At 40.7% G+C, this 22,489-nt stretch overlaps 2 protein-coding genes across 3 annotated transcripts; one reads left to right on the plus strand and one right to left on the minus strand.

Moving 5' to 3' along the window:
* Window positions 1-79: 79 nt before the first annotated feature.
* Window positions 80-20,385, plus strand: bcl2l13 (BCL2 like 13). 2 transcript variants are annotated; one of them, XM_040025021.1, is made up of 7 exons: window positions 80-198; window positions 1,357-1,561; window positions 3,738-3,827; window positions 6,653-6,809; window positions 11,127-11,199; window positions 11,369-11,497; window positions 17,568-20,385. In XM_040025021.1, the coding sequence occupies exons 2-7, from the start codon at window positions 1,420-1,422 to the stop codon at window positions 18,639-18,641; spliced, it is 1,665 nt and encodes a 554-aa protein (XP_039880955.1). In that variant the 5' UTR covers window positions 80-198; window positions 1,357-1,419; the 3' UTR covers window positions 18,642-20,385. The 2 variants fall into 2 exon arrangements, with proteins under 2 accessions (XP_039880955.1, XP_039880954.1); XM_040025020.1 differs by lacking the exon at window positions 80-198 and adding an exon at window positions 244-409.
* LOC120729465 (BH3-interacting domain death agonist-like) lies at window positions 19,528-22,384 on the minus strand. The gene is made up of 4 exons (XM_040025035.1): window positions 22,165-22,384; window positions 21,647-21,920; window positions 21,060-21,193; window positions 19,528-20,885 (listed from the first exon to the last, which is right to left on the minus strand). The coding sequence occupies exons 2-4, from the start codon at window positions 21,900-21,902 to the stop codon at window positions 20,691-20,693; spliced, it is 585 nt and encodes a 194-aa protein (XP_039880969.1). The 5' UTR covers window positions 21,903-21,920; window positions 22,165-22,384; the 3' UTR covers window positions 19,528-20,690.
* Window positions 22,385-22,489: the final 105 nt, after the last annotated feature.

Here is a 22,489-nt window from a genome sequence, read left to right on the forward strand (position 1 = left end):
CACTTTCAAAATAACATTTCGCGTTCCAGTTAAATATTTGTAACGAGGGCGGGGTGCTAAGGTTGGATGCTCTCCCCTCGAAATTCTTATAGCTACAGAAAATCAAGGATTATCTCCACCAATAACAGACACGACGTGTTTGTAAATTCCGCAAGTTTCCTCTTGTGACCACAGGTTGAACGGTGTCCGGTAGCAGAGGTGAGTATTATTATGAAGGCTCTGACAGGAAGACTGGTGCCGGTTTTGTACGCTAACATCCAGAGCACCCTGAGTACTAACGGCTACCTGCCATTGGTGGTCTACCCTCTCCGGCTTCTGCTACAGTAGTGTGTGTGTGTGTGTGTGTATGTGTTCATAATTCTGTTCAGCTTGTCGTCTGTCCACATCTGGTTGCCTTTGGACAAGGACGGTAAGAAACGGACACCCGCTGAGCTTAAGTTAAAATGAAGTTTTGAGTCTCCAGCACGTAAAACGTGTAACGTCAAGCTAGCTAACAGTAGCTTGCATGTGAGTTTAGGTGTTCCAGCGAGGGGTGCAGCGGACACTTATGTAATTAGTCGGGTAATTAATTAGCAAAGCTACATGTCTGGTTAGTAAAGCGAATGGTTATGTTATTTGGTAGATTATTTTTTGCAGACATACTGAAATCTTTTGAGGATAGTTGTGTTTATTTAATTTACTGTAATTATCCTAGCCGCTTTGTTATTTGATGATTGAACTTTTTAATTACTCGGTTATACACATTATTTTATTTTGATAGTTAAACCCGGAAGTATTTTGTTTAATTTGGCAGACTTGACATGAATGGGATTTTTGGTCCGCTTGGTGTCACCTCGTCTCTGGAGGACCACGTGGGGCGATTAACTTAGAAGTTACAGGGGGTTAAAGTCGTGTTTCATATTTGTGGAGTGATCATTTTATTTGAAAATTGTTTTTGGGTTTTTTGGGGGGATTTTTAAAACGACCATCTGTTTGCCACATGTGTTGTGTAAATCATGATCTAGACACAAAAAAAGTACCCAAATATGTCCTGTCCCATTCTTCTGTCCTCAGTTGGGACCCATGCAGTCACATAAGTCTAAAATCACTCAATTTGTCCCCTTAGTGCACACAGTGGGGGCAGGACACTGTAAACCTGAGGGCGGCATCTGTTTATGTCATTCATATAACAGCTTTTTCTTTTTTCTTTTTTTTAAGATTAAATAACATATTGTATGATACAGTGCCAGAGTTTAGATATAGATTTTCTTAGCTTTTATTAATGGGTGCCTCAGCCTCAGCCAGCCCATCCTTCAGGCTGTAACGATTGTGCCTCTAACGAGATATTATTCTTCCTCTGGTTGTTATTTTCCCTAGGTGAGACGTCCAGCTTTGACTGTATGAATTAATGTGCCTGAGAGTCTGATACACATCTGTTCGATGGCTACCTCAGGCTCCACCGCCTCGGCCTCAATCCCAGCCACTGTGCCTGAGGGTTTCCATTTTGAAACCAAATATATTTTGCTTAACTACCTAGGAATGGTGCCTGCAGGTAGATCAGACCAACCAGCTGCAGCTCAAGGTGAGAGGAAATGCTTTGCATTTGTGGCAAACCTCTTATTAAAAATTGCTGATGAGACGAGCAACAGTTGTTATTGTTTCCTTCCCATTTTGCACACTGTGCACGTACACAACCCTCACACACTTGCATTCAGAGAGCACACAAATAGTGGCGTTCACATGCACACATGGTTGTAACATAAAATATCTGGGGTGTGTAGGCACGTAGCCACCTGTTTTGCCAGCTTAATTTGGCTCTGACTGGAATCTGACTTTAGCAGGAGAACACATTCAGAAGACCTGTATGGACACTTTAACGTGATAGCTGAAGCCAGTGTCTGTAAACCAATAGATTTAGTGGATTCTCATCTAAAGCCCAGCTAGAATCCTTTCAATAACCCAATATGGTGACCAGAGTGCATAAAGCTGTCGTGTCTTCACAGAGGTCTTTGCAACAACCCTGTTACATGGCTTCAGGCATGCTGGCTCACATTTTTCTTCCTGTTCCCTTTTATGCCCGGCATACCAAAAGAGGTGTTGTGGAACAAATGTACAGTATAGTAATGATTTTCTGTGTCTGCTATGTGAGACTAGAGAAAGGATGTGTGAAGGTAAATGCCAGCAGCTGTTCGTTTCTTTTAGTTTGTGCAACCAAGTTATGACCTCACAGCGTTAATCCTGAAATAAATCTTAGTGATTAAAGAGAGCACAAGACTGCTGGAGAGCCTCTTTGGATGATGCATGAAAGTAAAGGAGCAGAGGTATCTGAAAAATGTATTTGGAGCAAGGAAAAGAAGACGAGAGTGAGAGGGGGAGTTCTTTTTATTTCCTGTCCATTTTATTGTTGTGTGCATGCTTGGAATGGGCGGAGATGGCAGATGAGTGGCTGATCCCTGCTTTCCGCTTGACCCGGTCCAATTTCTGACAGCCTGTCATGTGCAATCACTGTAGCATTACTCACACACCAGTGGACCAAAGCAAAATAGTTGTCTGGCTAGCTGTCTGTCTAAATGCTGACACAGCACCAAGGCCAGGAAAAGCCAACACTGGTCCTCATGGCACCCATGCAGGGACCTGAGAGAACAAGATCCTAGTTGTCAGAGTGTCTTCTTGCTTTTTGTTAAAAAATGTCAGTATTTGATTTCATAAACTGAGAAAAGTCAGCTACGAAAACTGAACCAATGGAGTCCAGTCACACTGGAAATAACCAGTGCCTCTGGGTTGCATGTATGAACATTATAAAATGATCCCTGCATCTCTCCGGGGTGAGAGGTCAAATGTAAAAGTTGATTTTTTGAGGGTTTATTTTATTTTTGTGTAAATGCAGTGCAGCCCCACTTGGCGCCTTTGTGTTGCGTGGTTCATTACACCCTGAGCGGTGTAGACTCTGTGCTGTAAATAATTGACCTCTGCCTTGATAGCCTTTGTGCACACCATGACTGAGAACCATTAACAGTTTTTTGCTTTGAATTCAGGCTCGTCAGGCTGAGGAGGAGCGGCTGCCTGCAAAGGTGGTTCTCTCCTCCAGGAAAGTTGGTGTGCACGGCATCAACCGCTCATCCTTATAGTGGAGTCAAGATCTGGCCCAATTTCCACTTTGATGTTGATCCTAGCCTGTTAAATATTTCATGATTTAATAAAAGTTCAGATCCCATATTTGTTGTGTTAGCAACTTAACCCATTCTTTGTCAGATCCTCTAATTAATTTATCAGATTATATCCAAAACTAGTGAGTGCATAACTTTTATGAATCAAAAAAAGACAATGAACCTTTTCGAAAAAGCCACATGACCAACTTTATTATAAGTTGTTAGAATAGTTACATAAAGAAAACTAAACACATGCATAAAACAATAACAAAATAGCTGTTGACATCAGTGTAAATGACCTTTTCTGAAATATGTTCATGGTTCCTAAAATGATTATTGAGGCGCTGAAAGAAGGACTGCTTTAAAAAGCGACCATGCAAATGCAACAAAAACAGCTGGCACACACTGAAATGACCGTCCAACCACAATATCCTGTTAAAATGCAGTCAAAGCAATTCAGAATTTCCAGAACAGCTTTTCTTTAGTCGTGTTTTAAGACATTTGGGGAAGTTTTGCATGAAAACTAGGGTGACTGTGTGGGAGAGAGCCAGAAAGAATGAAGGATGGAGCGACAGTGGTTCATATTTCATGTTTGTTTATCTCTTTCAGGAGATGCAGAGGCTGAGAAAACAAGATCCAGAGTGATAAAGGAGCAAATAGAGGAAGGGCTGAGAGAACTGGATGGCGAAATTGCCGCCTGTAAGTGATCACAAACATACACAGCTACAGTTAGGTCCATATATATTTGTTTACTGAAACTAGTTACATAATGGAGATAACGTGTAGAATTTCATCTTTCATTTGAGGGCATCCACATTCAAATTGGATGAAGGGTTTAGGAGTTTCAGCTCCTCAACATTTGCCAGCCTCTTTTTAAAGGGACAAAAAGTAATTGGACAATTGACTTGAAGGCTATTTCATTGGCAGGCGTGAGCAATTCCTTCATTATGTTGTTTTCAATAAAGCAGATAAAATGCCTGGATTTGTTTTGAGGTGTGGTGCTTGTATTTGGAAGATTTTGCTGTGAACAGACAACATGCGGTCAAAGGAGCTCTCCATGAAGGTGAAACGAGCCATCCTTAAGCTGCGAAAACAGAAAATAAACACATCTGAGAAACTGTTACAATATTAATGAGTGGCAAAATGTACAGTTTGGTACATCCTGAGAAAGAAAGAAAGCACCGGTGAACTCAGAAATACAAAAAGACCAAGATCAACCTCTATCAGAATGAGGGCAAGAAAAAAAGTGTGGCGAAGGCGTGAAACGGCTCACGATCGAAAGCATCCACATCGTCTGTAAAACATAGTGGAGAGAGTGTGATGGCTTGGGTGTGTACGGCTGCCAGTGGCTCTGGGACGCTGGTGTTTATTGATGATGTGATATACAGGACAGAAGGAGCTGAATGACCTCTGAGGTGTTCAGAGACAGACTGTCTGCTCACATCCAGCTAAATGCAGTCAAACTGACTGGGCGGCGTTTGATAATACAAACGGACAATGACCCAAAACGTACAGCCAAAGCAACCTAAGAGTTTATTAAAGCAAAGAAAGGGAATATTCATGAATGGCCAAGTCGGACACCCGATCTTAACCCAGTTGAGCATTTCACTTGATGGAAACTAAACTTTGGACAGAAAAGCCCAAAAACAAACAGCGACTGAAAGCTGCTGCAGTAAAGGTCTGGCAGAGGATTAAAAAGGAGGAAACCCAGCATCTGGTGATGCTCATGAATTCAAGACTTCAGGCTGTCATTGCCAGCAAAAGGTTTTCAACAAAGTATTAGGAATTGACCATTTTATTTTCAGTTATTTAATTTTCCCATTTACTTTTGAGCCCCTGAAATGAAGGGATTGAGTTAAAAATGCTTTAGTTTTAGACATTCTCATGCAATCCTTTTGTTCAGATCACTTAATTAAAGCTAAAAGTCTGCAGTTTAACTACATCTGAGTTGTTTAATTTAAAATTCATTGTGGTAAAAACCAAAATTAGAAAAACGTTGTCTCTGTCCAAATATTTATGGACCTAACTGTAGTTCCAGAGATTAGCCTTCAAAAGCACTGAACACCATCACTAGTCTGGTCTTAAGTTTTTAAACTGAAGTTGATCAAAATTAAGTTCAGTGTGCAAATATGACACATGTACAGTTAAAGCTCTTTGGTTTCTTTCCAAAAAGCGTGAATATTGCTGCAGATTGCTGTGGTTGGTCACAGAAAAGCTGATTTTGATTTTAAGTGAATGATTGTTTTGTCTCACTCTGGTTTAAAAATGAGGATTTTTGTCTTTCTTTCACAGCTCACACACGTGGGTGGTTGCTTCATCGTGTTTCACTAGTCTAAGATGCTTTAATGTTATTCTTAAGTAAATATGATTTATGGGTCTCATTAACAGGATCTCAGACATTAGTTCAATTACAATAATACATACAGACCATATACGGAGTCATACATACAGTCATCAGCAATCATATGACCCCCTATGAACAAGCACTTTGGTGACAGTGGGAAGGAAAATCTCCCTTTTAACAGGAAGAAACCTCCAACAGAACCAGGTTCAGGGAGGGGCGGGGCCATCTGCTGTGATTGGTTGGGGTGAGAGAAGGAAGACAGGATAAAGACATGCTGTGGAAGAGAGACAGAGATTAATAACAAGTATGATTCAGTGCAGAGAGGTCTGTTAACACATAGTGAGTGAAGGAGAAACACCCAGTGCATCATGGGAATCCCCAGCTGCCTACACCTATTGCAGCATAACTAAGGGAGGATTCAGGGTCACCTGGTCCAGCCCTAACTATATGCTTTAGCAAAAAGGAAAGTTTGAAGCCTAATCTTGAAAGTAGAGATAGTGTCTGTCTCCTGAATCCAAACTGGAAGCTGGTTCCACAGAAGAGGGGCCTGAAAACTGAAGGCTCTCCCTCCCATTCTACTTTTAAATACTCTAGGAACAACAAGTAGGCCTGCAGAGCGAGAGCGAAGCGCTCTAATAGGGTGATATGGTACTACAAGGTCATTAAGATGAGATGGGGCCTGATTATTTAAGACCTTGTATGTGAGGAGCAGGATTTTGAATTCTGGATTTAACAGGAAGCCAATGAAGAGAAGCCGATACAGGAGAAATCTGCTCTCTCTTTCTAGTCCCTGTCAGGACTCTTGCTGCAGCATTTTGGATTAGCTGAAGGCTTTTCAGCGAGTTTTTAGGACTTCCTGATAATAATGAATTACAGTCGTCCAGCCTGGAAGTAATAAATGCATGAACTAGTTTTTCAGCGTCACTCTGAGACAGGATATTTCTAAATTTAGAGATGTTGCACAAATGGAAGAAAGCAGTCCTACATATTTGTTTAATGATATGTAGGACTGCTTATTATTAGAGGTTTAATAAAAAGAAAAGTTAGTCAGAAGTGCCGCACTAATTAAAACAAACGCTCTTTATGTCTCGTGTTCTTCCCTTTCTTTGACTACCTCCTTTAAACGAGCTGCACTTCTGTCAGCGATGTCACTCTGTCCTGTGACCTGTGTTGCTTGCAGCCTTTTCCAGGACGGGATTCGACCGACACAATTCACTGGTGTTCGCTCCAGCCAACCCGGAGAACTCCATTGAGGACTGCCTGGCTGCAGTGGGAGACAGGCTGGCCCAAGAGCTCGACACACACCTGTCAGCAGCCGTACACACACTCCTCACAGGGTGAGTTTGTAGAGTTGTGGCTGTGTGTTTGCAAAAAGCAGCCTGCACGATAGTAACACTGGCGTCAATAAGTAACGGAGACCCTTTTGACAAAAGTGAAGCTAAATCAGCAGCTTTTTTTTTTTGCTTTAAGTTTATTGGTGCTTCTCTGGACTGCATACAACTCCGACAGCTATGTTTATTGAAGTTATGCATAAAATAAAATGTACAGTATTTGATGGCTTCCTTTGTTCTCATATATGTACAGTAGTCTAGATGACCGCCATCACTTCAAATACTTTTCCTTCACGCAGGTATGAAAAAAGAGAAAGAAAAGGGAAAAAACCAAAACAAAGAAACATGTACAGACAGACACCGTTTGTAACTATATACATCCAGAGAGGGCAATTGAAAAGCCAACACACTCAGTAGCAGATGGTGACATAGCATTAGTACATGTTATTATAAAAAACAAACAAAAATGTAAACAACCATTCCTTCAGCGATGAATATCAGCGATATCCGGGCTTGTAGAACTCACATAGCGGAGCCATTTTCCCCAGTGTTTTACAAATTTCTCATACTCAAAATTCACTAATCTTATAAATCTCAAAAGTTACATCAATCCAGCTGTTTAATGTTGGTGGATCCTGTGTCAGACACAGTTTTGGTCAGTTGCAGCTAGCAGCACACCAAGTAAGTAGTTCTCTCTTCCCTTTATGTCTGAGGGTTTGTATCCTAAAAACCTGGATTTGAAATCAAAGGGTAAATATGTACTAAATATGTTTTGCATCACTTTATGGACTTCTCTCCAGTAGTTCTTAATATTCTTACAATCACAAAACATATGGTAGTGGTGTGCTGTTTCAGTTGCTCCAACATTCACAACTTCCATCATCATAATGCGCCTTTAAAGCTGGGGTAATGAAAAAACGAAAAAGCTTTTCCAGCAGAACTCCTTCCATATATGTGATGTTGTACTTTTCCAATCAAAAGAACAAATGTATCGCCATTCCTCTTCTGTGATTGTCTGACCTCCCTCTTTCTCCCATCTTTCTTTTATATACTTTGTTGAATAATTGTTGAGATCATGAAGACTTTTGTATATTTGTGAGATTACACCTTTCTTCATTTCTGACTTATGAGCATTTACAAAGAGTTGGGTAAATGGCCTCGCTGTAGTGGGTATTTGGTTTTTAATGTTTCGAGTATAAACGTTTCTTAACTGTACGTATCTATCGTGGTCTTGGTTTTCTAAATGAAACATTTGCTTTAAAGTTTGGAAACTCATAATTTCATCTTCCTTTACAATACCGCATATCGACGTGATTCCTTTATCTCTCCAGTTTTTAAAACTAGGGTCTATTTGATTTGCTCATATGCTCATATCCGACTCATATGCACACCATTTTAATATTTTTATATCCTTCTCCAGCTTTTTTTCTTTTACCACCACTTTCCAAACCCCTACTGTGGCCTTTACCCAAGGATTTCTTAATTTGGAAATGTAGTCCTGTAGATTTTTATCTGCTAGGACTGCCTGTATATGCATATTGGTTAATGTTTTGCATTCCATTTCTTTCCATGCTGCTACATATGAGGGATCACACCAGTGCAACACTGCCCTGATCATTGCTGAAGTATAGTATTTTTTTTAAACATGGTAGTCCCCAGCCGCCGTTCTCTTTGGGCAGTTGTGATGTTTTGTATCGTATTCTGGGTCGTCTCCCTTGCCATATGAATCTAGAGATCGTTTCGACTCATTCAGTAAAATCCATTTGATTAATCTGGAGTGGGAGGGTCAGAAACAAATATAAAAATCTCGGTAAAACATTAATTTTGATGGTTTCTATTCTAGAGCTTATGCTCAGACATGGGATATGATTCCAATTTGTAAGGTCCTCTTTGACTCTTTGATATAAATGGTTGTAATTTCTGTCAAATAGTCTTTTGTATCTTTAGTAAGTCTTACACCCAGGTATTTAATTCAGTCTCTGTTCCATTTCAGTGGATGTGCTTGTCTGAGCTTTTCAGAAGGACTATAATTGTAGGGAAGGGCTTCAGTTTTATTTAAATTGAGTTTATATCCTGTTATTGGGCCAATGTTTTTAAGACAGTTCATTACCTCTGGCAGAGACTCCTCGGGTGTTTTTAGGAATAAGAGTACATCATCGGCGTAGCATGCTATTTTATGTTCCACATCATTTAGTGTAACACCTGCGACTTTTCTGTTTTGCCTTATATGTTGGGCTAGTGGCTCCAGAAATATGGCAAAGACAAGAGGAGAGCAGGCACAGCCTCGTCTCACTCCCCTCTCCAATGTTAGAGGTTGACTTAGGTGACCATTAATCCTAAGCCTTGCAGTCGGGTTATCATATAATGCCTTTACATTATTTGTTACCGGCTCATTAAAACCAAATTTATGCAAGACTCTATATAGGTATACATACATAGGCCAACAAACAGAGTCAAATGCCTTTTCAGCTTCAAGACTGAGGATCACAGCCTGCTCTGTATGTTGTATATAGTTCATTATGTGTAAAGTGCGTCTTGTGTTATCCTGGGTTTGAGGTTAGGGAGTATTTTTTCCATTCGTTTTGCCATTATGGATGTATAGATACGGTAATCTACATTAAGTACAGCAGCCATGTTTCTACTGCAGTTGTTACTGTGTGAGAAAAGTGTTATTATCTCGAAGGACTGACACAGTCACTGTTGATACACTGCAGGTATTTGCTCGCTATCAAGGTAATGCACTTTTGAACTTTAACATTTATTGACAGTCCTTTTAATTCTGAATGTTTGGGGGTTTTTTAGAGTAAAGGTAGTGTGAACTAAGTGGACACAAAACAGTGTCATACAGACACAGTTTTCTTTTAGATCTTTTGGTTTTGACTTGCATTACATTGTTACTTCTGTACTTTCCTAAACTAGTAAACCACAAAATCCTGAAGCCACTGGAGCACATACAGCGTTCAGTATCAACTCAGATATGCTGGAAATGTCTACGAGCTTTTATGTTCCCAGGGTTAGCCTGTATACTGATGATAAAAGTGAAACCAAAACACTGCACATCTGATGAATCCTACTGAAAGGATTCATGAGTGAACATGAACATCAGTGCACATTCATTAAAACTTCACAAGTAAAACAACCAACATACTTTTGACCTAACATTAGCTCATTATTCTACTCTTGCCCCAGGGTAGAGCTAGTTTAGTTTTGTGCAGTGTTGTAATTTAGTTTTTAATCTGAGATGGTAATGCTTCATGTTTTAAATAACAGCTAAAACTCTGTCGTGTTAGGTTTGTGTGGTCTTCGCCATAGTTTGTCTTGTTGTTCCCCCTGTGAGGTTGCCTGTAGTAGAAAACGGAAATAAAAACTCTTCTGCTATTTTTTATTTTTATTTTTTTTTACTTTTTATTTTCATTTTTTAAATTGAAAACAAACAACAAACAAACAGAAACAAACAATAAAAGACATTCACAGTTATGGGACAGAGTAGGTATCATCAACTAGCCAAAGCTTGACTGGCCATTATGACCAAAAAAAAAAAAAAAAATTCTCAGGAACACACTCTAGTATTTTTATCTTTCAAACATAGCCTCAACCATCTGAGGACCGAGCACAGAAAATACGGGCGTATTAATAATAATAATAAAAAATAATAATTATAATAGTAACAGTATTGGTAATTACAGGAATTTAAAACAAAAAAACAAAAAAAAAAAAAAAAAAAAAAAAAAAAAAAAAAAAAAAAAAAAAAAAAAGAAGAAAAAAAAAAAGAAAAGAAGAAAAACATATCGTGTGAACCCCTCCCACCATCCCCCCCACCCCTTTACCCCTGTATGGCTCTCAACTTCATCACATTCGTGTATCCAAACAGCCCATATTTACACCCGTCTATACACAAGAATCAGCACAACATTCAAGAATTCTGATCAGAAGGGCCTAACCAAGGATCAATTCAGGGTAAACCCAGAGGAATTTATCATTCTGCTATTTTAATGATGAATCAGTGTAGCCCCTCCCCACGCAGACAGCAGAAGCATTAGCGCCTTGTTTATTACAGGAGCTGGTTATAAGTAAAGATAATGACATGAAACTGTAGCAAAGAAGATTAAATATCTATAAGATAATAATAGTTATTTGGTGCTAAAATGTGATCTAGGTTGATAACCGGTGTTGCTGCTACTTCCTCAGTTGTTGTAATCAATTTACCTAAGGTAAAAGTAGTCCTGGTAAACAGTTACATTTGGTAGGTAAAGTACAAAACCTTTAAGCTCCTCAACATGAAGATCACGTGTTTAATACTAATGGTAATGTCTGTGTTTTCAGACCTCTGGACTATCAGAGATTCAGATGCACAACACTGGAGCTCTCAACACACACACCGGGAGGCTGGAGCAAGGTGAGTGAGCCGTGAGTTCTGCTTCACTGATTAGAAGTGAGACATAATTTGCAAAAGGTGCAATGTTTCCAGTTTGATTTTCTCCTAGTAACGAGAGAGAGGTGTCAGATTTATGTCTCTTATCCTTGTGAATGAACTGCTTTCTGTCTCTCGTCACCACTGCCACCAGGTGCTTGTTCCGTTAGTGCTGCTCCAGGCTCTACAAAGTGAAGGCCAGTCTGTGATGACTCTGTTGGACCTGGGGCTTCACTTCCTAGAGGAGAACGAGGCAGACTACATCACTCAGCTTGGGGGATGGGTGAGTTTTTAAATAAAGGGGAAAATACATTATAAATAAGTCTAATTAAGTCCAATCTAACAATCTAATACAATTTTAAGATGGCCTGCATTTGTATAGGACCCCAAAGCGCTTTACACTACATTCAGTCATCCACACACTGGTGATGGCAGCTACATTGTAGCCACAGCTGCCCTGGGGCGCACTGACAGAGGCGAAGCTGCCGGACACTGGCGCCACCGGGCCCTCTGACCACCACCAGTAGGCAAACATGGGGTTAGTATCTTGCCCAAAGATATTTGGGATCGAACCACCGACCTTCTGGTTAGTGGCTGACCTGCTCTGCCACCTGAGCTACCCCAGTAAAAACTAAGAAAACGATATTCCCAGTTTAGAAATACTTAAAAACTATCTTAGATTGCAGGTGTGGTGACTAATTTTAGAATAATCAAGGACAGAGCCTACTGAGACTTTTAAGTTTTATTAAGGGCTAAATATTATTAGGACTGTGCAGAGCATGCGTACATAAAACAGGAAGAAAAGATGCTGCGTAGTGGAAAACTTTATTGCGCCAGCCTAAAAAGATGTACACACCTCTTGATAGCCAGATGAGGGCATCAGTGAGCTACAAGAAATGCATTGGTTTGCTAGATTAAAATGAGCATCATAATACCCATGGCTATAAATTCTCTGCTTCTATATAAATAACCAGACTGTTATGTATACAGTGTATTTACTGCTATGTTTCTTTGGGCCAATAACCATAAACTCTGAAAATTGTCAGGCAAAAATAGGACAGTACTTCTGTTCTGTGGAGTGTTTTCATATTAAATATAAACCCTGTTCATGTAAACTGTCGCTGTTGATGAATGAAAGTCTAGCAAATACACCTTTAGCCGTGCAAGTTGTCCTTCCACATCTAAGTCACGATGCTTGGCTGCAGGCTCACTCTCTCCATGGCTTCTTATTATCATATTATCAACTTTGTTTCTAGGTTTACATTTTTGCAGAGATAGTATTTGCCAGAACGCAGCCCTTCGCCGTTGTACTTAGGGAGTCTGTGCGGTGCTCTGCTATTAACGAGGCCACGTTGACGAACGTTCACGTGACTTGACATGTTAACTGCTGCTCTGGTCGCCATTACATCATTGTCGTGCTCTGGCTGGTCTCACACAGCGTTATGTGAACACAGTACGCTGGCTTCAAACAAAGCTACATTCTTGCTCTGCGTTATGTCATAGTTGATGAACGGATGATAGGCTCGGGCACGATCGGCAATGGAGTGATGAACTGAAAAGAGAGAGGGAGTGCACGAAGAGGCTGTGGAAAGGAGAGGGCACGAAGGAGGGAGGGATGAGCGCAGTCAGGGCAAAGTGAAATCTCCATTAGTTTGACAGCTGTCTGCATGCACAGCTCCAGCTGGCTTTCTACCTGCACTCCATCTCAAACAGTCTTTTTTGACTCTCTGGGGCTTTGTGCGTTCACACTTACATTTCACAACTTTCACGCTCAGGTAAGATAGTTTACTTGTGATGCGTGCTTGTCTGCATGCGTGCATGTGTGGCTGTGTGCAGCAGTGACAGATTTTAAGAAGCTAAAAAGGTCTTTACTTCCTACCAGTAGTCTGCTTACTGTTGTTAACATTTGACATATGAGGCCGTGAGATGTAAATTTCCACAACAAGGAGGAGAGTAAATGAAGTTTTTTTTTTTTTTTATTGCATCTATCAAAGTTATATATTAATCAACAAAAAGGCTCTTTGTTGTTTTTGTATTTTCCAGGATATTGGAAAAAGTTTCTGTTGTGTCTGCCGAGTTCTCTTTAGGACACTGAAATGCAAGTTAGGTATGGGCTGCTCGATTAATGGCTTTGTTAGTTACATCAGAATACACAAAGGATTTGTATGGCCCTAATGTGGCATACACTTCATTTGGCAAGGACAAAAGTAGCTGTCAGACAATAGACAGTCAGGGGTGGGTCGGAGGAGCACACGGGGGGACGATGGGTGAGGTGATAAAAACAAAAAAACCTTGAGGAGATGTTGAAGCTTGTCGTCGTTGTGCTCGCATGATGTTGGTGTCCTGCTGTCCATCTGAAAGTAAAAATGCTGCATAAGAACTGAGTGTGCGCATCAGCCGCTTCATATCGACGTCCTTGAGAGTATAATGGAACATGAAGCCCAAAACTTGAAGGTGCCAAACAGATAATTGCACCTCTACACTCGGAGAAAAAGATATTAAAGACATACATTACTTTATTGCTGCATATTTGATATTCAAAACACCATATCTTTAAAGGCAGTAAAGAAATATATAGTCCTCTGTTTTGTATACTGGAACAAGCTGCCCTGCTTAGAAACAATGATGATATTTTAAGGCTGAGGTGCTTTAAAGGCCCGAGTCTTTGTCCTGTCAGGCCATATCACGCTACACCCTGTGCAGTGTAACTGTGCTTCCCTTGTTATGTAAGCATCCTCTGGCCTGCTCTGGGCTTTAATATGTGCATCACTGTGACACTGCATCAGCATGAATGTGGACCAACAGAGAGTGTCTGTGCAGGCCGAGGAAGCCCCCAAAATAACTCTAATAATCCCCTAAAAACATCAGCACCAGGTGCTTGACTGACCCGCTTGTCCTTTGCTGTAAAAAGCTGCTGAAGCAGCAGGACACTGGCTGATTGGCAGTGATGAAGCAGGACAGACATTCATTTTTTTTCTGCCTCTATGTCAATCCAGCTCCCCCAGCTCCCCACAACACTAACACTGTCAGCGATGTTTGGCTAAAACCCAATATTTACTGATTGCAGATTGTGTAGCTGCACACAACAAGACACTCTGTTGCAATAAGATTTTTTTTTTATTTTTAAAAGGTGCTTCCCCAGAAGTGGTGTGGAGACGTGTGAACACTTTCAAATCTCAGACAGTCAAGCATGTCACACCCTGCTTGCGGTGGTCAGTTTCACAATGCTGCATCTGTAGGGATTATTTATGGGGGTGGGGATGAAGTGTGCTAATGAAAGCCAGGGTAATGTGAAATGCTAAAACTGGATTACACAATGTAAAATAATAGGAATGTGTCTGTTTTTCTGTCAGTAATAAAGACGTTGCAGAAGAGAAGCTGATAAATAGTGTGTTGTTGGCCAAAAGCGAGGATGCGTTCATGGTGATGAACATTCGTTCTCTGAAAAGGGAAGCGTCGCCTGGAACGATGCGAAAGAAGCCTCCACAGCAGTTCTGAGGGATAAGTTAGTTTAAAAATAGGGATGTGGGGACCTGTGGTGAAATTTGTGTCTGTTTGCTTATTTTGTTGCTCTTAATTATTTCCCATTTGTTGAAAACAAAGAAGTCTTTAATGTAAAACAATAAATAAATGAATAACCGTGCTGTGTTAAAATCTTATCCCCAGTAAAGAACTGGTGTTACATAGCAGATGAACGATGGCCCCTGACGTTGGTAAATGTTGTCACACATTTCAACTTTAGGTTTTCCTTTTTAAAGCTGGCTCCTGGTTTTTCTCGTCTTTCTCAGCACTTTGTTTTATTCAGCTCGGTCAGCTGTGTGACCTCTTGCAGGACCAGTGATTACATAATGCTCATATAAATGCCAAGGGTGCATACTAACCAGCGACCGTTACACTGACTAATCCCCAAACTGAATATCAGTAATTCACTTGTTGATGTGGAGCGTTTGCTTTTTGTGACAACTCTGTCAGATCTGATGTTTGGATTTGCAGCATTTGTAGGATTTTGACTGTATGCGACGGCCATGCCAGTGTAACTAATGTTGATTTATCAGCAGAAATGAGTCACCAGGGCAGTGGCTATGTTACTCTTACTCTTACCCTCAGTGATAGCTTTCTGCTTTAGTGTTTAATTACAATGTTATTTAACCTTGGGTTGCAGAGAGCCAGTTAAAAGGCAGAGTAGTAACAGGTAGGCTGTACACCTTTGGCTCTGCAACAAGAATGTGCAGTGGTTTTATATAGTTTGTCTTAGGGCAAGGGTGGAGAACTGAGCCTGAGAACAGAGCAACAAAACCTAGAGTTTTCCCACTCTCTGTGTTTCTGAGGGACAACCTGAAGCATTGAAGAAAGTTTAGTTTGCATGTCTTCTCAGGTATGTTTGTATGTAAGTTTTTCATCGTGTTTCTTAGTTTAATCCTAAACTTTATAAGCTTTATATTCAAGCTTTATTACTGGTACTCTAACTTTAAAATATGTGGTCATATAGTTAGTCAGTAATAGTCTTTGTATTACTATAGTTCATAGGTGTGGTCTGCAGTGCAGTCATAGCTATTGCTGAAAACACAAACCATAAACTAAATAGAATTTTAAAGAATACCAGTGTCTCTTTGGCTGTGGATTTTTTATTTTTTTACCACACGGCAACATTAACCTGCTGTGTCGAGCTGATGTGCAGGCTGTGTCCTGAGAGGGGAGGATTTTGTGAAACACTCCTGCTCTTCTACATTCAAATCAGCTTATGCAGAAAGCAAATGTTGGATAACGATGAAACGCTGTTGGATTTAATCTCTGTCCTGCTTCCCAGGATGCAGCTGCCGCGCACAGCACTGAGTCTCTTTGTAAGGAAAATGACCTTCACGGCTTGTAGGTTTTCTAAAAAAACAAAACATGTTTAAATACATGTTCAGACGTTGACGTGTGAGTTGATCAGATCCAACTGTGTGGTCAGGGGCACCATGAAGAACATGCTGACATATTCTGCTTATTTCAGATGAAGCTGCTGGCGGCTGTCTGAACCCCTCTATCTGATGCTCACACAAACACTCACCCTCCCTGTTTGACTAACACTGCGTGCCTGAACTGTCTGTTTGAATCTCATCAGCTCAGGTCACACCTATGTGACATGCAACACAGCAGAAAAGCCTGGCCATGTCAGATACAAGCTTAACTTCCTCAGTCAAGCACAGTTTAGTATCTCTAATTGTTTTAGCCAACATCCAGACTTTTCGTTTCACATTATGCGTTTATTTATTTTTTTGCACGCATCATTTGCAAGATCTACCTGCTCGGCATGCTGTGCAACAAGGTGGTTTGTATGTTGCTCTTTTGGTTAGTCAGCCTATTACTTTCTAAGCTAAATCTTTTCATCTTGTGTTGGTTGGATTGCCAAAAGCTTTAGAAATAAATGACTCCCAGAGGATCGGTCCTACTGACTCTAGTGATTTCCTTAGATTTCCCTCTTGTGTTGCCATGAGGTTGGATTTCATTTATGAATACTAACAAAGTATAGTATTGGCATATATGTTCCTCTTGCATAAACTGGAGTTGGAGCCGTAGCAATCACGATTTTCTGTAGCAAGTTCCGTTTTATATTATTGCAACAGATCCAATGGGGAGTGATTTTTGTTGTGATATGATAGAGAGAAATGTTAATGTGCAAAGTCCAAAGTTGACGCCTTGGAGCTACAGGACTGTTGTTATGTTTGATTGCACTGCTTGTCTTGGTCAGTTGCCTATTTTGAACCACAAATTGTAAGTTAAGCGTCACATCACTGCATGGTCAGTGCAGTGATGTGCATTCATATTAAAAAAATTATTATTTTTTCTTTGCTAAATGTTTGCATGATAAAACTTACTTTAACATATTAAGCTTCGATATATTGATTTATGAAACTTATTTAAATGGATTTTCTTCCAGCAAACTCAGCCCTGTGTTATTCTTACTCACATGGTTATATTTGCATGTTACATATCAAGACCTCAGCTTACAGATGCTTCCTTCCTCTGTTGTTTACCACCAGGTGGCGTAGAAGATAAAACAAGTGTGGATTTAGTCTGCAAAAGCCCCCCCCCCCCCCCCCCCCCCATTATAGCAGTCCTGTTCTGAATTCCTATTATGTAACCTTATAACTTATTCTTGGTTATAATTTTATGACTACTGAGAAACTTTTACATGTTGCTAAAATTGTAGTTTTATTTCTTTTATTTCATATTTCTTAAGCTGGTTTTCTTGGGAGAAGGTGCCCTCTGATGTTGCAACCAGAGACTAAACTTTAACAAAACACAGAGATTGTAACAAATTCAACTAATGAATTGAATGTAAATGTCATGTTTGTTTCTGTGTGCCACAGGGTGAAGTATTCAGCCTCGTGTTGGATGAAGAGCGAGGTGTGACTATTGCCGAAGACAGCAACGACATTTACATCCTCTCAGGAGACCAGGATCACGACCAGATCAGCCCTCCCTCGTCACTGCTGTGCACCGGAGACAACAGCAGCGAGCAGAGCTCCTGGCAGACAGAAAGCTTACCTGTGTCTCTGGCTGGCCACGAGTCGTGGGCACAGGTTGGTGCGATGGACCCTGAAGACATCAAGAGCCTGGACAGCAACGAGGGTGTTGCTCTGGTCGAGGAGCGTAGTGAAAACAACTCCTCAAACTCGGACATCGTCCATGTGGAGCGCGAGGAAGCCGAGCTGTTGGAGGAAGGCAGTGAAGGCGGAGTGATAGAAGAAAGCATGATGAGTGTTTTAGGCACTGACAGTGAGCTGGCTGAGCTCAGGGAGGAATTAAGAGTCCAGACCGCACCTGCACCAGTGACAGCTGAGGCAGACCCCACACCTCCAGCTTCCCTGATTTCATTAGAAGAGCCAGTTGTGATAGAAACACCTGCAAGCTTGTCTGCAGAACCTTCATTCATTTCCTCAGAACCAGAGCTGCTTCCCTCTGCCTCTGAACCTGCTGAAGCCCTTCCCACTGAAGCTGAACCTGCAGTACCTTTGTCTGTTGCTGCAGTGGAACCAGAGCCTGAGCCAGAACCAGCTGCTGTCACTGCCCCAGTGACCGATCCAGTGCCTGCTGAAATGGCAGTCCCATCTCCAGCCAAGGAAATCCCGACAACACCAGCAGAGCCTGATTACACATTAGAACTAGCGTCCGAACCAGAGCTGAACCCAGAGTCCATCACTGTGTTTCACCAGCCAAAGGAATCGCAGCCAGAACCAGAGACTGTGGCAGAGCTAGACGATACGGTCGCTGCACCTCCAGTCGCAGAGGCTGTGGAGGCCCCTGTCAAAGCACCAGCTGAGGAGGCCCCAGTGCAGCCGGAGCCAGAATCAGAGCTCCCAGTGTTGCTTTATGGAGGGGCTGCTCTGGCAGTCCTTGCAGCTGTTATAGCCTTCGTTCTCATACGCTTTCAGAGGAAATAGCATAAAAAAGTGTTATCCTCAGCAGCGGGGAGTGTAGAATGCTAAGGTAGAATAAAGGTATTTGCATACATACGGTGAGACTCTCCTTAAAAGTAGTTTTTAAAAATCTTCCGGGTATAAAATGTGTGAAAGTGTCCCCCAGCAAACCAGAATGTCTTGTCATCCACAACCTTAGTGCTGGGAGTCCCTCGCTGCTTCTTTCAACCAGGTGCAAACACAGAGATGTGAAAACGGTGCACTCCACTCTACTTCTTATTTTCTCTGTTTTTCTTTTGGGGGTCAGTTGCAATTTTGTTTCCAATTTCTTTTTGCCTCCAATCTTTTGTACTTATTACTGAGTACAAAAGCGTGTGTGAACTTTTATCCCTCTTCTCTTAGATTCAGCTTCTGTCGTGTCTCTTGGTTTGCTATTTGCATTGTTTCTTTCATTGGAGCCAGTGACGCTGGATTGAAAATTGACAGTGCTCTCACAGGAAACGTAAACCTCAAGTATAAGTTGTGATGTTGTGCGACATTTTCTTGCTCTTCCGCCTCCTACGCAACAAAGGGTTATTTATATTTTTCTCCCTGTGAGTAAATCTGATACTTTCATAAACAGACTTCTATAGAAGTGAATGGTATTTTTGATATTTTCGATTGAAACCAAAAATGAATCTAACGTGTCCATATTGCACAATAAATTTGTGATATCAGTACATAAATTTAAATATATTGTGGTTTTAAAACATTTAAAAAAATCTTGATGCATATTGTTTCAGAAACCAGATGTTTTTGATTTTTTTAATCTACTATATTTGGTTGCATTAGCCAAACAAGAACCACCGATTACTTTCAGTGTAAAGTGAGCTATAATTACTCCAGAAAAGTAGGGCATGAATGCAGCACATTGATTCAATCTAGTTTATTTGACATTTTTTAGGGTTGAATTTGACTGGATCTCTATTCCCACCTATCCCAGTTAATCTCACCCTCATTTCAGTTACTTTGCTGTCGTGCTTTTGCGCCCCAGCATCTTTATTTGGTCCTCTGTACTTTGCCTTGTCCCCTTTTCCCTTATTGCGGCACTGCTCATAATACCCGACTAGTTCCACAAAGGTTCATTTGTAAGTGTCTGCCCCAGTGACAACATAATACTTCCCTCCCCAAGTAGAAAGAAAAGCAGTAGCATGCTGAGAGTTATTGAAAGCAAAATCAGGTTGCCAAAAGACAATCAAAACCACTTGGAACCATTTCAAATATGATTTGTAGGAAAGTCTTCAGAACAAACAAACTCAACCTCTTACGTAGCTGTAATTTTGGATTTTGCGTTCACACTACATTAAAGAAAATCACTGAACATTCTAGTAAACCAGCAGAGCACAAGAAACCAAAATAATATACTGAACAGGAAGTGGAAACAAATAGTGTGGAATCTCCCTTTGATTCCCTCAGAGGGAAAACAGCTGGGAAATTTATGAGGAACTCATGTAATCTGTTAGCCTGGTCCTTAACACACCCTCACTGCTGCTATCACGCAAAATCATTTGAGTTTAAAGATATTATAGGAATTTGTATGAATGTTCATGTCACCTTCAGTACTGCAAATGTTACACTCATCAACTTAAACTACATCTACTTTCAAAGGGAAACTTTACAAGTCCAGAGCAGGATGGATGTCAAAAACAATACCCAACATGGCATTTTGTACCTTGAGTTTCCTACAGAACATTGTTTGAAGCAAAAAACAATAAAGAGATTAAACTACTTCAGCTGTGATTTATTGTTTTTGTGTATATACAATGAAATTAAACTGAAGGAAAAAACTTTAATCATGCTACTTATAAGCAACATAAAGTAAACATTTTAAGTAATAAAGACAAATAACACTTAAGCAATAGTAAACAAAAGGAATAATGAAATTCAAGTGTCATGTTTAACGCTTTCATTTTGATCTTCAGAAGTGTTCGGCACTGGCACATCAACAAACTCCTTTCACAGTTGGCTAATCATGAGACGCAAACTGCAGTTTCAGATGTAACTGTCATTTCCTTAGAGACAGCTTTTCTTCGGTCACAGAGCCCATGCAGTGTTGATGTACTGCAGGGCGGTGTGGAAAAGGTTTCTCAACCTCTGTGGGGTCTGCACGCACACCCTCTTCACCAGTGTAAGTGCAAGGGCTATGATGACTCTCTCCCGGGGTAGGTCAGGACCTACCCAACGCATCATCACCCTCTCTACCTCAAAGGCAAGGTAATCCTTCCATTTCTGGAAAGCAGAAACAAATAGATCAGTCCATACACTTGGGCTCAAAATAAAAACAACCTGGTGTGGCATCACTAGGGTAATCTCAATATATCCACATATTAGTTTTTCACTGGCATATTTAAAACTAGCCCTCGTTTGTGCACTGAGTAGTCCTCTAGCTGAACCCATACTCACTTGGAGAGGGGAGGTTGATATGTTGTTGCTCAGGTTCCTGGTAGCTTCAGTAACAATTCTGTCTTCAAACTGAGCAGCGATTTCTCCCAATGCTCGTGCAACCTCAAGAACAGCTGCAGCCTGTTCATGATTTCCTGCAGCAAAAAAAATACAATTGCATTAGTCAGAGTAAAGTTTAACATTTATGGCTGAAGTCGTGTTTCTATAGTTTCCATTAAGACAATTTTAACATTCTGGACTACTGCTAATTAACTTCAGCTCTGTAGCATAAACAACAGAGTCAGGGTCATTTCCTGGTTTCACTTTCAGTTGTTTTGTTATTAACTGGAAACAACTCAGTCAATTGTGATTTAGTGGCATAACTTTTAGAAAATATGGCACTATTTGCAAACATCTGGGTCAAACTATATATTTGATCAGGTCTCTTAACTCAAGACATGTTTATAAAACATTTATTTTATTACACTGTCTCAAAAACTGCCACACACAGCTCATTGTTGATTAAAAATAAATAAATAAACAGCTGATGACTGTGGCACCAAACTTGACTGTAGACAGTACAGTTTACATCGTTTTACTTTACTTACCCCGGATCTGTAGATCCACTATGGGGTGAAGATCCTGCATAGAGACTCCGATGTTGCTTGGATGATAACCATCAGTTTCAAGCTCTCCATTACCCAGGTTACGTGCGTCGTGCCCGTTGCTGTTGATGTCCCAAGAAAACTTGAACTGTTCGCCTAGCGAGTGAAGCTCCTTCATGTAGCTTGCGCTTTCATGGCCCTCTTGAAGGAAGGCGAAAATGAGCTCACTCGCCGTAACCCGAGTAGTCGAGAGGTCCATCTACAACCAGCCTGAGCCCTTAGATAAAAACAACGATATTAAATAATATAATAGCAGTGAAGATGCCACAACCGGACACTTTAACATTACATCGAAATTTGTTTCTGACAGTCGCTGAGGGAGAGGAAAAAGTCAGTTCCCAACCGATATTTAAGCGATGTCAGTCAAAACAGAGGAAGTTTAGGAATTTTGTATTTTAATAACTGGATTTCAAGTGGTTAAAGAAAAAAAATAGTTTAAGCTAATGCTAACGTTAGCTTACCTTGGGCTCGGCTCGTCAAAGTTGTTTAACGTCGAACAAACTAAAAGTATAACAGGCAGCTAAAGTATACCTAACACCAAAATCACATCAAATATCGATTCGTTTCGCTTACACGCTTTTACGTCACCTACGTTAACTTATTTGCGTGAAGTGAAAACTTATGTATGCGGCAGACTGCCGACTAGCTTCAGTCTTTAAAACAGTTTCTGCTACCGCGTCATGACGCCTTTAAATACCGTCTGAATTTTGCCTGCTTATGTATCTTTTGACTGGCATACACGGTGTTGACTCCAAACTACCCGGAAGGCGTCAAAAACGCATATAC

This window comes from Simochromis diagramma, unplaced genomic scaffold (assembly GCF_900408965.1).
Source record: "Simochromis diagramma unplaced genomic scaffold, fSimDia1.1 OVJJ01000293.1, whole genome shotgun sequence".
In the NCBI taxonomy this organism is placed as follows: Eukaryota; Metazoa; Chordata; class Actinopteri; order Cichliformes; family Cichlidae; genus Simochromis; species Simochromis diagramma.